This window comes from Pinus tabuliformis, chromosome 7 (genome assembly GCF_031772625.1).
Source record: "Pinus tabuliformis cultivar Carrire ecotype Pingquan chromosome 7, CPIR1, whole genome shotgun sequence".
In the NCBI taxonomy this organism is placed as follows: Eukaryota; Viridiplantae; Streptophyta; class Pinopsida; order Pinales; family Pinaceae; genus Pinus; species Pinus tabuliformis.
In genome coordinates, this window is record NC_142293.1 from 1,979,053,308 (window position 1) to 1,979,070,789 (window position 17,482).

Consider the following 17,482-nt stretch of genomic DNA (forward strand, 5'->3'; position numbering starts at 1 on the left):
TAGTTCACTTTGAATTTTAATTTTGCATGTCATTCATGGTTGTTGTTACCAACAGATTTTTTCTCCAGCAATTAAAACTGGAACAGTTCATTAACATGGCAAACAGAAACACGCATACCCTAACCCCTGCATGGATTCATGTGAAGCAATTCACAGTTTTTTTTTTCTCTGTAATAAATTGCTGGAGTTATATAGAAAATTGGAATTCGGAGAATTGATGTACAGAAGGACAGGTATCGGTGGTGTGATATGACATAATTTACTCTCTCTTTTTCTTTGTCATAGCCAATCTAGTATAACTTGACAAGCTGTAATAAAAAGCAAAGCCAAACCCTCAATAAAACCCTGACTGCAATTTATGGGGGGCAGATAAGGGCAAGTTGCAACTCTCACACACGCAAAGAATTACAGCCTAGGCTAGAAATCGATTTAATGGGTTAACTGAAAGCAGTTGGCATTTTATTGGGCACTGATAACAGACCCTAGGTAGCCCACGCCACGAAGAAATAAGCATTAAAGGGCAGCCAGCTTAAATGCTGTATAAATGGAATTGAAAAGTGTTGAAGGTAGGCATTGATTAAGGGCCTTTATGAAGGGTGCGTAAATGCAGGGAAGCAGAGGAGGAGTAAAGAAAAGAGGGGCTTAGCAGTCAGTGCTTACCTACGATATCTCTTAGGATCCTGCCACGTTCATTCCTCTTACATGCTCTCAAATTGGAGGATTGTTGTACTCCAGATTTATACGGTTTAATATATAAATTGACTCAATGCCCTAAGATCTTTCTGAATCTTTTTAAATTACTGTTTATACGGTTTAATATATAAATTTTATTCTGTTTAATATATAAATTTTATGTTGTTTAATATATAAATTGATAGTGTTGGAGTCTCTGTTTGGTGTGTTGCATATTTGGGATGCAAATTTTAGCAGGCTGAAGTTCATTTTCAGATATATTTATGTTCTGCTTATTTATTCTACAATGTTGTCCATTGTTATATTCATTTTTGATTTAATGAATTTTAGTTTATATATATATTTTATACAGGTGGTCACAAACCTACAAATGTCTCAAAAGAGAAAGATACAAGTTACAATTGGGGAAATGTATGGATGGACAAAAGGGAAAACTTCTAAGACTCAACAGAATTCAGAAACACTTGAAGAAACCCATAATGCTCATGTGGAACAACAATTACATGAAATTTTTGGAAGTTCTTCTGAACATGATGTAGATGAAGAAATAAATGAAGTTGAAGAAGAGGCTGGTGATAATTCAGAAATGAAAGTGCAAACAAAAAGACAATTTCGCATGGAATGGTTAAATAAGTTTGTTTGGTTGAATTATGTGAGGTTTGATGATAAAATAACTATGAAGTGTAACTATTGTGAGAAGTATAGGATGAATGGACCATGGGGTTTAGGGAATGGTTGCACCACATTACAACATGATGCTCTTGTTACTCATGAAAAATCACGGGCGCATAAAGATGCTAAGGAAAGATGGATTAATGCATTAGAAGGAAAGATGAAACCAATTCCAAATCATATTAGACAGTTGAGAGATTCCAATAAGGAAAGAGTGATTTCTACAATGAAAATGTCATATTTCACTTGTCAAGAAGATTTATCTCTATCAAAGTATGAGAAGCTTTGCAAATTTCTAATGGATGCAAAAACTCCAAATATGCCAAAGTCTCAATAGTACTCTTCATACACTAATCGTAAGTCTGCAAATGATTTCATATATTGCATATCAAAACATCTTGAACAGATTTAGATAAAAAATATGTTGGAAAGTCCTTTCTTCTCATTGATGGTTGATGAAAGCACTGATCGAACCTTAGAGAAACACCTTGTTATTTATGCAACATATTTAGACTCCAAGGGTCTCGGGCCACCTATCTCGCAATTTATGAAGCTCAAAGATGTAGTAGATGGAAAAGGAAAAACAATATATGATAGTGTCAATCAATTAATAGATGTTAGAGGCCTTCAATATAAAGATTTGATATTTGTTTCTACAGATGGAGCTTCAGCAGTGATTGGACATGAAAATGGCTTTGTTTCATTTTTGAAAAAGAACAATCCAAACCTTATTACAGTTCATTGTGTGGCTCATCGTGAGTCTTTAGCAGCAACAGATGCTTCTAAGAAATTCCCTGAGTTATTATTTGTTGAAAAAATTGCAAACAAAGTGTATTCATGGGTTCAAAACTCTCCAAAGAGAAATAGCAAACTTAATGATTTGCTTAGAGTCATGCAAATTGATGTTCTTGATGTTCTACAAATACATTCAGTGAAATGGTTATCCAGGGGGGAAGTTATTATAAGGCTTGTGAAGCTTGTGCCAGCAATTTTAACTTTGTGGAAAAATGAAAAAAAACTTCATCTTGGTATGATAAGACGAGAATATATTCTGTCCAATTTTGTTTGCATATGCTTGCTGATGTGCTAGGGGAATTGAACAAGTTGAATGTGACTTTTCAAGAAGAAAATGTAGACATTACAACTATTGGGTTGGCTCTTGAAGTAACTATAAGCACATTATCTAGACGGTTTTTGAGAAAAGAGACATTTGCAGAAGGCACAACTTATCTTTCAAAGTTTTTAAATGATTCTCAAAATGGATACATTGATATTAAAGATGAAGGGAAAGTTGTAGATAGACATGAGTTACAATACATCTCTATCTCAGCCATGGATATTGAATCCAATGAAGCAAGGAAACAATCTATGAAACCTTGTATTGAAGGTACACAAGAGAGTTGTCAGCAACTCACTGAAGGTTATATAGAGACTCTCATAGACTCTTTGAATGAAAGATTTCCAGACCTTCATCTTTTTAATGCAGCGAAATTGTTCAGCCCTTGTTATTATTCAGAAGAGCGTCGTAGTCGTGAGAAAAATTCAGAGCGTTGGTTTTTAAATCTTTTTCAACATTTGCAACATACCGTATCAAGTGATGTTGGATTTGTAGCTTTATTTGATGTTAAAGCTTGTAAAAGAGAGTTGCACCCTTTTGTTGATTCATTAAATCTGGCTTGTGAGGGGTTTTCTATGAAAGAAGCATGGAAAGTCTTTCGTAACACAAAACAGTGGCACAAAACCTATCCTAATATGATGAAATTATGGCAAGTTGTCCTCACTATTCCTGCAAGTACAGTGGATTGTGAAAGGGGATTTTCTAAGCAAAACATCATCAAGGACATTAGAAAATCGAGGCTTGGGTTGGATACACTAGATGCTCTAATGAGAGTATCTTTGAATGGACCTGAATCATCTAATGTTGATTGGCATGCAGTATATGAGATATGGATAGATACAAAGTCAAGAAGGATTCTTGAGCTTTGAAAATTCTTCTAGTTTATGTTTAATGGAGGATCTATGTATTGAGATATTCCTATTGATAAAAAAATTTGTAGTTTCTCCAGAAAGTTTGACTTTTAATGAAGTATAATCACTATTTATTATTGCATAACTTTTCTGTATTTTCTCTAGATGATTTATTTATAGTCCACGATTTATTTATAATCTCACTAGATAATTTATTTATATTCCATGGATTGTAAGTTTTTTGCAAAGATTTTATTGTTTAAATGGTCCCACCATAAATCTGATAGATTGCAAATCTTCAATTTCAATCTAACAAGAATCATTATAAATAACAGTCATTACCAACCTCCATTTGGTGACTTATTGTGTGCTGCGGAATAAATTTACAAAAATTGTTAAAATAGAGTTTTCCGTGACACTCACATATTTAGTTAAAACGTAAAACGAAGGGTAAAAAAAATACAAAAACGTCGTCAAATTTTAATTTGACAGGCAAAAAGAATTTGAAATTCTAGGCCTGCATCCAGGCATCGAGGTCGTGTTGAGAATGGGCTCGTGGCTTGGTGTGGAGTTGGGGAGTTGGGTCCAAGCCCCAGTGTTGGAAGGCGTGAGCATAGCCATGTTGGGGTGGGGTGGAACCACAATAGTGGATCCCTTCTCTGTACATCGAATGGGCCCCCGATGACGTCAGCAAGGGGAGGGGTCTACGTTCGAATCTTGATTGTCCAATTTCATGGCTTTCTACAGTTGTCGATCGACCTAACATTATGGGGCTTGTCATATATTTTAAATAATATGGGTTATATTACATGGTCTCGGATGTTCATGTGGCGAGGAGGTGAGGGTGGTAGACCCAGCCTAATATACATATATAATTGCATATAGGAGTCCAAAGAATGTCCAAAGGCCTTACAGTGAAGGAGAAGAGGTTAGGGCTGAAAATATCAACATGGGTAATGTTGATATTGAATCTAATGGTCATGGAGAAAGCATACCAAAAGAAAGGGATCTTGAGGAGACCATGAAGAGTCTAAAAATGGAAGTACTCAGCTACGAAGTTGATTACGAAAAGCTGTTGAGGGAACAACAACATATTAATAATCAGATTTTACAAAGTCTGATTAAATTCAAAGGAATTGGGCCAAAAAACTGATTCTAGGTTAGCATATGAACACAATGATGGCGTTTAAGGAGAGGGGTTCTGAAAGTTGAAGGCATTCTAATAGTGCTACTAATTGGCACTATTACTCAGCAAGGAGGAGCAACAAAATGCAAACTTGTACTTTTGAATCTAGTAGTATCTCTAGTGTCTCCCTGGCTAGAAAGACAAGGAGAGGAAGTAACAGGGAAAATATGCAAGGAGAGTTGAGGAAAATCAAACCTCCAACATTTAATGGAGAGAACAAGAAAAGAGAATAGGTTGAGGTCTAATTGTTGGAGATGAGAAAATATCTTTAGTTGTATAATTATTCTTCTAACTTGGAGGCCATAATTGCCATATACCATTTGAAGGGCAAGGCCAACCTATGGTGGGAGTAGCTCAAATGAGTGAAGCATCTAGATGAAAGGAGAATTACTTGGAAGAAGTTAAAAGAATATTTCTAATGGAAATATTTATCAAAACCATATCATGAGTGGAAAATACAAGAGTTCTTCAACCTTTAGTTGGGAAGCATGACCATGGTTGGAAATTCAATGAAATTTTGAGGTATATTAGCTTTACTAAAGATGAAAAGGTAAATATACAAAGGTACATCATTGGGCTACCATCCTTTTATGAAGATAAATTGAAATATGATGAACCTGAAACCCTAGAGGCAACCATAAGAAAGGTTGAACAACTGTATGAGCAAAATAAAATTAGGTGAATTGTATAGAGAACTTTGGGCAGCAAGAAGAAGTATTTTATGGAGTAAAGGAAAAAAGGGGTTTAAACCCTCTTCATTCAAGAATAATTTTTAGGAAGGCCAACAAACAACATCAACTGCTAACCAACCAGAAGGGGGTGATTTTTCTAGCAAGAGGCTTCAATTTACACCCATTAAATGTTGTAGCTATAAAGGGGATCATAGGTATAAATATTGTCCTCATAAGGTAGAGAAGATGAGGATTCTTCACAACATACAAACAAAACTACTGTGGAATATGTGGGCAAGGGCATACCCATAATTTATGAAGCGTTAGACAACAAGAAAGCAAAGCACCAGGCACATATGATAGAGGTTGAAGGTAAGCTTAATAATCAACGCATTGTTATTTTAATTAACTCATGAGCCAGTCACAATTATATTGATTTGAAATCGGTTGAAAAGTTTAATTTGAAGAAAACTAAACATTCTAAAGCGTGGTTAGTACAACTAGATACATTTGTAAAAAGGAAAATCAATGAATCAACCAAATAATGTCCAATTTACTTGAATGGGATGGGTACAAATGCCAAGTTGAACGTAATTTCACCGAGTTCATATGACTATTTAATAGGCATGGATTGGTAAGAGAAACACCATGCAATTCTTGATTGTTATAACCAAAATTTTATTTGTATTGATGATGAGGGACAACAAAGATAGGTCCAAGGAATTCCCAGGGAGATATCTATAACAGAAATATTGGCTATGCATTTAAAGAAGAGTTTCAAGAAATAATTTCATATCATTGGAGTTCATATGGAGGAAACAAATATGGGTCAACAATCTAATTTGGAAAATTATCTGGTGTTAAGGGAATTTATTGATGTATTTGTAGAGATACATTCAGCATTCAGGTCACCTTCTATTATGGTGAAAGGCTGCTTTCCTGGATGGATTAGGCTCAGAGTGTGTGGAAGTATGAATAGTGCTCCAGTGTTTTTCATGATGTGCCCCCTACTCTTCTTATTTGTAGTGCTATCCATCTAAGCCACCAGCCTTAGCCATTGATTCTACTAAAGTCGATTCTGTTGATCGAGACCGAGATGCTGTTCCAAGTCCATTACCTTATCCTCCAGCAGCACCAGCCTAGCTAGCAGCATAGGTAGAGATACCAACAGAGACAGGAGCAAGGGTGGACCAATTCAAGATTACCTCCAAGGAGGGATATTGATTTTTCAGTTGATCTAGTGCTAGGTGTATTTCCAGTATCTAAGACACCATACCGAATGAGTACCACTAAACTTAAGGAGTTGCAGATGAAATTGGAGGAATTATTCAAGAAGGGATATATAAACCCCAATGTATCACCTATTGAAATATGTTGTCCTTAATGGCAACAAGATGATGTCAATAGGGTGTCCATTGATGCAACAAGTGGCACAGGTGTCAAATAAGGTCTTAGGAAGCAGCCTTAAGGCATAGTATGGGTCAACATGGTAGCAATAATTGTGTTAATATTTTGAGAAATTTTTTGTGTGGAACATCACCTCAAACATAGGTCAAACCCATTCAAATGGAAAGAGCTCTGAAATATATTTCCAGTGATATGTGGAAGTCTGAAAATGGACTCCTGGTTCAAAAGATAGAGCCGGTCAAAGTTTGGTAACGTTAAGTTAAAGATAGAAGAGTTAAAAGCTGGTTGGATGAGCTTTTGGCGCATAGCCAAAGATGGCACAAGTGCCAAACTCGGCAGAAAAGCATATTGGATCTATCAAACAAAGGATCGAGTGGACATGGATCGACAATGCAATAACAAGGGGAATTTCTATTGGGCGTTATTGGAGCCCACTTGGAAAAGTTTCCTTGGCGTTAGTACCCCGATGGTATGGTTATGGCACACAAGTCTTAGCGCCTAGATTAATGCAACTAGATGACACTAGCATATGATGCCATCCCGACAAAGGTGGCCCGATGAAATAGCCCCAAAGAAGCCTTAAGACTTACAAAGCGAAAGTGCCGGGAGACTGGGCGTCGGGACATGACAACATAGAGGCGACTAATGAGGAGTAGAGCGGGAGGTCCCCACTACAACATCTCAACCCACTAAGGGCGAGCCCGAAAAGGTATGAGCCAGTAAGATTGTTTGGGGAGAACAAGATTAAGCGTGGGAGACAAACATTGGGTCATGTGGCGACATTCCAATGAGCCTTTAGACAAAAATCTTGTGAGGCATGGAGGTGGCTTCCCATACCGCCAGTTGCGTAGATCAACGACAGAGAACCACCTTGTGACCACTCCTCCTAATACCACAAACCATAATGGAGTGGTGTCGAGTTCTTGAACCTGGTGATTTTTTATAAAAGACCTTAACAAATAATTACTCACAAAACCAAGGTCTCGAGGACCCTTTCTCTCTCCTCTTTGACAACACACTTGGAAATATATCATTGATCCTCAGGAGACGACATGGGATGATGACATCAGGATGACGTGGTGGACACGTGGCATATATTTTCGGCATTTTTGGTCTCCAAAAAGGCCTATTTTTAGCGACACATGTCACCTATTACAAGTCGACATGTTGCACAAGTGACATCATCCCAATGGACATAGCCCAAAATTTAAAGAAGTGCACAAAGGGAATGCACTGAGAGAGGTAAGCGCCAAGACACAGAGGCACATTATGCAACCAATCAAAAGCAGGCGAGCAATCCCCACGGGACACGTCGACCCAATGACATGACCCCAACGGATGTATAAAGAGGTATAGGCTTAAAGCATCGAGATAGATAGAGCTCTGACGTAAGCACTGGCCCTAGGTCATTTCACGTAGAAATGAAACCAAGGGTGTGTAGCATTAACAAATGGAATTTGGCCCACAGAGGGATTAAATAGGATAAGTGCCTGAAAGCCTTTCCTGACGGTCATGGAGACTTGGTCCTATGGTAGAAAACATGTAAAGGGCCAGAGAAAATGGGGCCTAAGCTCAAAAAGGTGGAACTATCAATTTTGGCATTTAATTTAACAGTAAAGCCAAAGTTACCTGCAGATAAAAAGAGAAGAGGCACTGCTAAAACCTGTAAAAGGAAAAAATGCTAAAATAGGCAAATAAACTCAGTTCAACCTGTAGAAAAGGTCGGTTAAGTTCAGATAACTTATAGATGACATCCCTAAGACTGAGATGAGCGAGTCAAAGGAAAAATAAGGATGCATGAAACAATCAAATAAAAGAAAGAAAAGCCAAAAATATCAAGCCAAATTCTTTATATGCAGGCTTAAGCAAGCAGGATAAAAAAGTTTTTTAGAGAAGAGATATGAGATTTGGTGTGATCGAGTTGGATTGCCATTGGTGTTTCTCAGTGATTAGAGATTGTTGAAGGTGTTGGTGATTTAGGAATTTAATTGTTTTTGAAAGCAGAGAAGGCATCCATGGCTCTAGTATGAAAATGGATGAAAGATGAACTAGTGAGTGTCAAGAAAGTTGTAGCTTGCAAAATCAAGGGTTGGTGCTCCTTCTAGTGGGTGCTGGAAATATTTGGGGTTGTAGCTCCATTCAATTGTAGCTTTCTGTTGGTTGTAGCTTCATTCAGTTGTAGTTGATAAATCAAGGAGTTGTAGCTTTCTATTGGTTGTAGCCAGAAATTGTAACAACAAGTTGTATCTTTCCCTATGAATGAATTGAAGAGGAGTTTTGAAAATTTATTTGTTATTTGTGAGTTCCATAGAGATTGTTGATATTATTTCTTGTCGTGATTATTTCAATTAATTGTTGAATTATTTAATCATGTCACAATATAATTATAGAAAGTGAAATAAAGTTTAAAATTGGTAAGAATTCTCACAATATTGGTTCACCCCCCCTCCCCTTCAGTATTGTCCTGGTTTCCAACAATTAGTATCAGAGTAGGGTTACTTAAGATCATTTTAACAGTTGGAAGAAAGATCAAGAACCATGGAAAACCAGGAGAGAGGATTTAGCAACAAGGCACCTATGTTCAATGGAACAAATTATGTGTTTTGGAAAGTGAGGATGAAGACCTACATTCAATCACTTAGAGCTGATGTGTGGGATGTTATGGAAGAATCATATCAAAGGCCTCCAATAGTGGTTACCAAAGATCAAAAGTTGGAGTTCACATGCAATGCTAAAGCAATGAATGCCCTACTTGTTGGCCTACCTGAATCAGAGCTTGTCAAAGTAATGGATTGCACATCTGCCAAAGTTATCTGGGACAAGATGAGAAGCTACTATGAAGGATACAACAAGGTAAAGAAAGCTAAATTCCAAGGTTATAGGATGAAATTTGAGTCTTTAAGCATGCATGATGATGAAGATATTGTAAAGTATTTTTTAAGAGTTGATGAAGTTGTGAACACCATAAGAGGGCTTGATGAGCAGCTAGATGAAGTTATGGTAGTTCAAAAAGTATCAAGATCTCTTCCTAAGATGTTTAATCCCAAGGTGTCATCCATTAAAGAAATGACCAATCTGAGCACTCTCACTCTAGATCAACTACTTGGTATACTCACTGCCTATGAGATGAGAATTTTGAAAGGCAAGTCTATAGCCAAATAATCAACCTTTAAAGTAGAAAACAAGTGCAAGGATGAGTATGATGAATCATGTTGTTAATCAGATGAAGAATAGGCCAAATTTGTGTGGAAGTTTAAGCAAGGATTAGGCAAGTTACCCCTTAAATGTTTTAATTGTGGCAAAATTGATCACTGTGCATCAAAGTGTCCTGAAAAGAAGAATATGGATCATGATCCTAAAGAAAAATTTAATAAAATTATAAAGGACAAAAAGAAGGCTAAGAAGGGAGGTTTCTATGTTAAAAAAGAGAGCTCCTCAGAAAGTGTACCTAGCCAATCCTCAGATAAGGACAGAGATGATGATATCCCTAAAGAATTTATGCCTATGTCCATAGAAAATTTGCAAGTTAAGCCTATTAATTTTGACGATGGAGAAGGAGAAGTAGACCTTGAAGGTGAACTGGTAAGTGATCTTTGATGAAATAGAAAGGCTAAGGAAGAAAAACAAGTCTCAGAAGGAGTCTTTGATAAAATAAAAAGTTGAGGCTATTGAGGCATTGCTCTTGCAAATAGAAGAAGGAAAGAAGATTTAAAAATCCCTGAACCAATAGTTGAATGGAAAGTTTCAAGCATGTGAGAGGCTAGAATGATAAATCATGTTGCTAAGAAAGGAACTGGAGAAGGCTAAAATGTAGCTAAGTTTCAATCATAAATTTAGTAAATGAGCTGAGGATTTAAATGAGATATTGGAAGCACAACAAGTCTCCTCAAATCGTAGTGGGCTTGGCTTTGAAGCTGAATCCAATGCAGTAGCTAAACTAAAAGGTAAAAAGGAAATTACCTTCGTTCCAAAAAACAAGGGATTGCACAACAACAAAAGAATATTACAGAGCCAAAGAAAACTCAACGGAAACAAAAGAAGAACGTTGGCCAAGCAAATAAAACTACACAAAATTTAGTTAAGCTTAGAAGACAACCTTCCAGATACAATGATATTTTCTCAAGGTACTATTTCACATGCATGAATTATGGTCACAGAGCAACAAATTGCAGAGTCAATATTTCTTACAGGCAGATTATATCCATAAGAAGGTTTCAACAAAGGAAAATCAGACCCAGGTATAATACTTTTTTTCTCCTTTAAATTATCATGCGCAATGTTTTAATGTCAATTTTTTTGGCATGTAGCAGTTAATTGCAGGCTGAAGGAGAAAAAGACAGAACTAGTAATTGAGAAAAATGAAAAAAAACTTAAGATCTGGAAAGAAAAGGAGCAATTAGAAAAATGTGATATTGCTTTGTATGCTAGAATGGAGGGAGCCATTGGTATGTGGACAGTGGTTGTTCCAGGCACATGTAAGGATACAAAAGAAAGTTTTTGACATGGAAACTAGTCTACAAAGGTAATGTGACTTTTGGCAACAATTCTCCAGGCAAAATAATTGCAAAAGGAGTGGTCAGTCTATCAAATGGAAAAGGTAAATGCAAAAATGTTTTATATGTTGATGGGTTCAAGCATAACCCTCATAATGCATCTCAAATATCTTATTAAGGCTATGATGTGATTTATAAATCCATAAATTATCAAATCAAGTCTATAGACATAGGTGAGATAGTTGTTGAACTGTAAGAACATACAATAATGTCTATGTTCTCAAAGAGAATACAAAGAGGTCTTGCATGTCAAAGATAGATGAGAGTTGGTTATGACATAAAATACTTGAACATTTGAACTTTGATCAGATAATCAATTTGAGCAAGAAGAACGTTGTAAAGGATTTTCTCAGACTTGCAAAATCACAAAACACAATTTGTAAGTCTTTCCAACTGGGAAAGCAAGCTCAAGTTCCATTCAAGGCAAAAGAGAACTCATCATCAAAATCATTGCAGTTGGTGCACATGGATCTGTGTGGACCATCCAAGATGAAGTCAACCACATGTAAATTGTATTTTATGCTAATAATTGATCATTTCAGTCAAATTATGTGCATTGCCTTCCTTAGAGAGAAATCTGAAGATTTTGAGAAGTTTAAAGGGTTCAAAGCTATGTATGAGAGTAAAACTGACTGCAAAATTAAAATCATAAGGTCAGACAATGGAGGTGAGTTCACTTCGAAATAATTTGATGAATTCTATAAAAAGGATGGCATCAAAAGGTAGTTTACAATATCAAAGACTCCCTAACAAAATGGTGTAGTAGAAAGAGAAAACAGATCAGTGCAACAATTAGCCAAAGCCATGATGAACGAAAGGAATGTTTAACAAAGGTATTGTGCAGAAGTTATTCACCCAACAATAGTTATTATCAATAAAGCCCATTTTAGACCAAACAGTGACAAAAATTCATACTAGTTGTGGCATGGCAGACCTGCATTAGCCAAACACTTCAGAGCTTTTGGTAGTAGATGCTACATCAAGAGAAATTATGAGAAAATTGGAAAATTTGATGCAAAAGTAGATGAAGGCATTTTTTTTAGATATTCACACAACAACAAAGGATACATATGCTATAAAAAAAACACTAAGAAGGTCGCTGACTGTATTGATTTCAAGGTGGATGAACACATTGAGGATGAAGAGAAACAACCAGTAAAATCCAGTGTTGATAAACCAATCGACATTGGTGAGGAGTATGATGAATCACCTATAAAAGAAGACAATGAAGAACCCTCTAGTCCTCAACCAAAATATCCCCCAAGATATGTACAAAAACACCACCTAGCTGATCAAATTTTTGGTCAAGTAAATATATGTGTGCATACAAGAAGGAAGATACTAAATCCCCTAACACAAGCACATGTTGCCATGTTTTCCATGGAGGAACCAAAATATGTTGTACAAGTAAGTGAAGACCAACATTGGTTAAAAGCAATGAATGAAGCACTGGATCAAATAAAGAAAAATCAGACTTGGGAACTTGTTCCAAGACCTGCTAATAAGAATGTCATTGGCACAAAGTGGGTTTTCAGGAATAAATTAAATGATTGTGGAGAAGTGGTAAGAAACAAGGCTAGATTGGTATGCAAAGGCTATGCTCAAATAGAAGGTTTGGATTTTGATGAAAAAAATTCTCATGTTGCTAGATTAGAAGCAATAAGAATGTTTTTTTCATTTGCTTGCTTTAATAAAGTCAAAATCTATCAAATGGATGTCAAATATGCTTTTCTTAATGGAGAACTACAAGAGGAAGTGTACATAGAGCAACTGTAAGGTTTTCATCTAATAGAGAAACCAAATTATGTTTGCAGACTCAAGAAGGCCTTGTATCATCTCATGCAAGCTCCTAGGGCTTGGTACTCCAAGCTATACAACTACCTTCTTAAGTGTGGATTCAAAAGAGGTGCAATTGGAAACAAATTATATGTCAAAGCAAAGGATGGAAAAATTATAGTTGTGGTTGTATATGTTTATGACATCATCTTTTCCAATGATTCATATTTTTTGACCAATGAATTTGCAGCTAATCTGAAGGTCAGGTTCAATATGTCCATGCTTAGAGAGATTTCCTACTTCCTTGGCTTACAAATTGCATAGACACCCAAAGGAATTTTCATCTCTCAAAGTAAGTATCTCAAATAAGTGTTGAAGATATTTGGCATGAAATAATTCTCCTTAGTGAGCAGTCCAATGGTGACAAGTTGTAAGCTTAGAAATATGGATGAATCTCCAGTAATGGACAAGACCTTATATAGATACATCATTGGAAGCATCTTATATTTGAATGCATCAATACCATACATCATGTAGGTCGTTGTTATAGTTGGAATATTTCAAGTAACTCCTAGACGAAGACATCTACTAGCAGCCAAGAGGATTCATATATATCTCAAGGCAACAATGGACTATGGAGTGTGTTACCCCAAAGGTAAATATTTTTCATTCACTATTTATAATGATGTTGATTGGGCAGGTGATGTAGATGATCAAAAGAGCATAAGCGATGGTGCTTGTTTTCTTGGAGACTGTCTAGTCTCATGGTTGAACAAGAATCAAGCTTCCATTTCCTTATCTACAGCTGAAGCAGAACATATTGCATCAACTTCTTGTTGCACTCAACTATTGTGGATGAAGAAAACCTTGCAAGGTGTACAAGTGTTTTATGATCAGTCGATCCCCATCATTTGTGACAACACAAGTGCCATAAGCATGTCCAAGGATCCATTTTTTCACTCCAAGACAAAGAATATTCCAATAAAGTATCATTTCTTAAGAGAGCAAGTTGAAACTTGGATTATGAAGTTGGAGTATGTTCCTACAAAAGAACAAGTTGTTGATATTTTCACCAAGCCACTTCCTAGAGAACAATTTGAGTATTTGAGGCAAATATTTGGAGTTATTCCTCTTGCCTCCCCTCACTAGCTCGTCCTTCAAGAAGAATAAAGGAAGTAGTCATACCTTCAGTATAACAAATTTAAGCTTCCAAGTCCACAGGATCCACATGACAGGGCATGATTATTAACAGGAAGAGCATGGTAACAGGGGGAGCATTTTGGTGTATTTTCCATTGATGTCAAAGGGGGAGAATAGTAATCAAACAAAACCAATAAGTGGATATGTACATAGTGATCAAACAAAATAAAGGGAGAGATAATAATGATCAAGCAAAGAATGAAAAGGGAGGTGCATCTTAGGGGGAGTTGCACTCAAAAAGAAACAACTATCCTTGATGAGGATGTTTTGTTTGATCTTAGTGTTTCCATTAATGCCAAAGGGGGAGAATGTTGAAATATGTCATTGATGGCAAAAAGATGATGTCAGTAGGGTTTCCATTGATTCCATAGGTGGCACAAGTGTCAAAGAAGGTCTCAGGAAGCAGGCTTAAGGAGCAGTATGGATCATCATGGTAGCAGTAATTGTGTTAAGCTTTGGATCCAATTTTGGTGAGGAACATTACCTCAAACATAGGTCAAACCCATTTAGATGGAAAGAGATTTGAAAGAAATTTCCAGTGATATGTGGAAGATTGAAAATGGCCTCCTCGTTCAAAAGATAGAGCCAGTCATAGTTTGGTAATCATAAGTCAAAGATAACAAAGTTAAAAGGTGGTTGGATGAGCTTTTGGCACATATCCAAATATGGTACAAGTGCCAAAACCATCGACATAGCATAGCAGAACTGACAAACAAAGGACCGAGGTGACATGGATGGACAACACAACAACAAAGGGCATTTCTATTGGGTGTTGGTGGAGCCCACCCGACGAAGTTACCTTGACAGTGTGTTTATGGCACACAAGTCTTAGCGTCGGGATGAATGGAGTGAGATGACAACAACATATGACACCATCCAGGCAGAGGTAGCTCGACGATATAGCCCCTGACAAAGCCTTAAGGCTTAAAAAGAGAAAGTGTCAGGAGACAGGGCACTAGGACACGGCAACAGAGAGTCGACCAATGAGGAGTCGAGCGGGAGGTCCCCACTATGACAACTTAGCCCGCTAAGGGTGAGCCCAGTAATTAATGAGCTTGGAAGATTGTTTGGGTATCACAAGGTTAGGCGTCGGGAGATAGGCGTCGAGCCATGTGGCGACATTCTGAAGGTACTTTAGATCGAAGCCCTGTTAGGCCTTAAGGCCATGGGAGGTGGTTTCCCATACCGCTGATCACATAGATGAACGACGAAGAACCACCTCGGGACCACTCCGCCTAATACCACAAACCATAATGGAGTGGTGTTGAGTTCTTGAACTCAATATTTTTTTATAAAAGAGTTTAACAAATAAATTACTCGCAAAACCAAGATCTCAGGGACCCTTTCTCTCTACTCTTCGATAGCACACTTGGCAGTATATCATTGGCCCTTATGAGACTAAATGGGATGATGATGTTAGGATGATGTGGTGGACACGTGGCATAAATTTTTGGCATTTTTAATCACCCAAAGGGCCTATTTTTTAGCGACACATGTCACCTATCACGGACCAACATGTAGTAAAGGTGGTGTCATCTCAGTGGACATAGCACAAAAGATATAAAAAAGTGCTCCAAGGGAATGCGTCAGGAGAGGTAAGCGTCGGACATAGAGGCACATTGCAGCAACCAATCAAAAGCATGTGGGCAGTCCCCATGGGACATTCGACACGGTGGCATGACCTTGGCGGATGTATAAAGAGGAATAGACTTAAAGCATCGAGATAGAGAGAAATTTAGCATCAGAGTTGACCCTGGGTCATTTCGCGTAGAAATAAAACCAAGGGTGTAGAAAATTAACAAAGGGAATTTGGCCTGTGAAGGGCTTAAGCAGAGTAAGCACTTGAAATCCTTGATTGATAGTCGCAAAGACTTGGTCCTATGGTAGAAAATAGGTAGACGGCGAGAGAAAAATGGGCTTAAGCTCAAAAAGGTGGAACTGCCAATTTTGGTGGTTAATTTAGTAGTAAAGCCAAAGTTATCTGCAGATAAAAATAGAGGAGGCACTACTAAAACCTGTAAAAGGCCAAAATGATAAAATTGGCAATTAAGCTCAGTTCAACCTACAAAAAAGGGTGGTTAAGGTCAGAGAAATGAAGAGGTGAGTAAGTTAAAGGAAAAAATAAGGATGCATTCAACAATCAAATAAAAGAAAGAGAAGCCAAAAATATCAAGCCAAATTCTTTATAAGAAGGCTTGAGCAAGCGAGATAAACAAGTTTTTCAGAGAAGAGATATGAGATTTGGTGTGATCAAGATGGATTTTTTTTGTGTTTCTCAATCTTTAGAGATTGTTGAAGGTGTTGGTGATTGAGGAATTTAATTGTTTTTGAAAGCAGAGAAGGAATTCATGGCTCCAGTATGAAAATGGATGAAAGATGAACTAGTGAGTGTCAAGCAAGTTTTAGCATACAAAATCAGGGGTTGGTGCTCCTTCCAATGGGTGTTGGTAAATATTTGGGGTTGTAGCTCCATTCAATTGTAGCTAATAAATCAAGGAGTTGTAGCTTCCTGTTGGTTGTAGCCAGAAAATTGTAACAACAAGTTGTAGCTTTCCCTGTGAATGAATTGAAGAGGAGTTTTGAAAAGTTATTTGTTCTTTGTGTGTCCCTGTTGGCTTAGCGGTCTTGACCTAGGTTCAGAGTTAGTTGCGCCAACCAATAAATCGCTACACTACTGGCCCTTCTGGAAACAACCCGCGAAGCGCAAGCTACAGTCTCACTCGAAGCACTATGGGGGGAATGCAAGAACCAAGTTTCTGCATCCAAAGACTAGTGTGATGTCTTTTAGCTCCTTAGATCTGCCTTCATGCAGACCGATACAACCCTAGAGCACACTGCTGCAACTCTGTCAAAATAGCCTTTAGACCTTTGCGAAGGTCTATGATTAGTCTTTGCAGACCTTTAACAGTCAATTTATCTACTTACGCGCATCATAAAGCAGTCCTAAATTAGGGTTCACACATATTTACTTAAGTTATTAATAAACATCAGAGAATTCATCAGAGTCTTTGCAAAAATACTTAAACATGCATTGCATACATCATTAATAGTTATTCAACGGAATCGCGCAACATTCAACCAATATTCCATAAACACATTATTCATAGACAACATATATCATAAACAAAAGTAAATATAAATACGCAAGAATTCTTCGGAAATTTTCTTTATTGATCCTCAATTTAGGATTACATACTCAAAACTACCCTGCGCACTTAGTTGTAGGGGTCCGCGCACTTAGTTGCGGACTCTACCTAGGCCTCTGCGCACTCAGCATAAGAGCCTTTCTTCTCCTATCTGACCCACTTCTCTTCGCTATCACTTCTCGGCCATCATCAATTACTATCAAAAACATG

At 37.2% G+C, this 17,482-nt stretch overlaps 1 protein-coding gene across 1 annotated transcript; it reads left to right on the forward strand.

Annotated features, from left to right (window-relative positions):
* Positions 1–1,813: 1,813 nt before the first annotated feature.
* LOC149256406 (uncharacterized) lies at positions 1,814–3,351 on the forward strand. Its single transcript, XM_089455358.1, has 2 exons — positions 1,814–2,393; positions 2,456–3,351. Exons 1-2 carry the CDS (start codon positions 1,814–1,816, stop codon positions 3,349–3,351), a joined length of 1,476 nt encoding a protein of 491 aa, XP_089311484.1.
* The last annotated feature ends 14,131 nt before the right edge of the window (positions 3,352–17,482 follow it).

What these genes read in the sequence shown, in the direction of transcription:
- LOC149256406 (XM_089455358.1), top strand. Translation starts at nt 1,814, where the DNA reads ATGGTTGATGAAAGCACTGATCGAACCTTAGAGAAACACCTTGTTATT. An exon ending in TGAAAAAAAACTTCATCTTG is followed by an intron (nt 2,394 to 2,455) that starts GTATGATAAGAC and finishes CTGATGTGCTAG; the next exon opens with GGGAATTGAACAAGTTGAAT.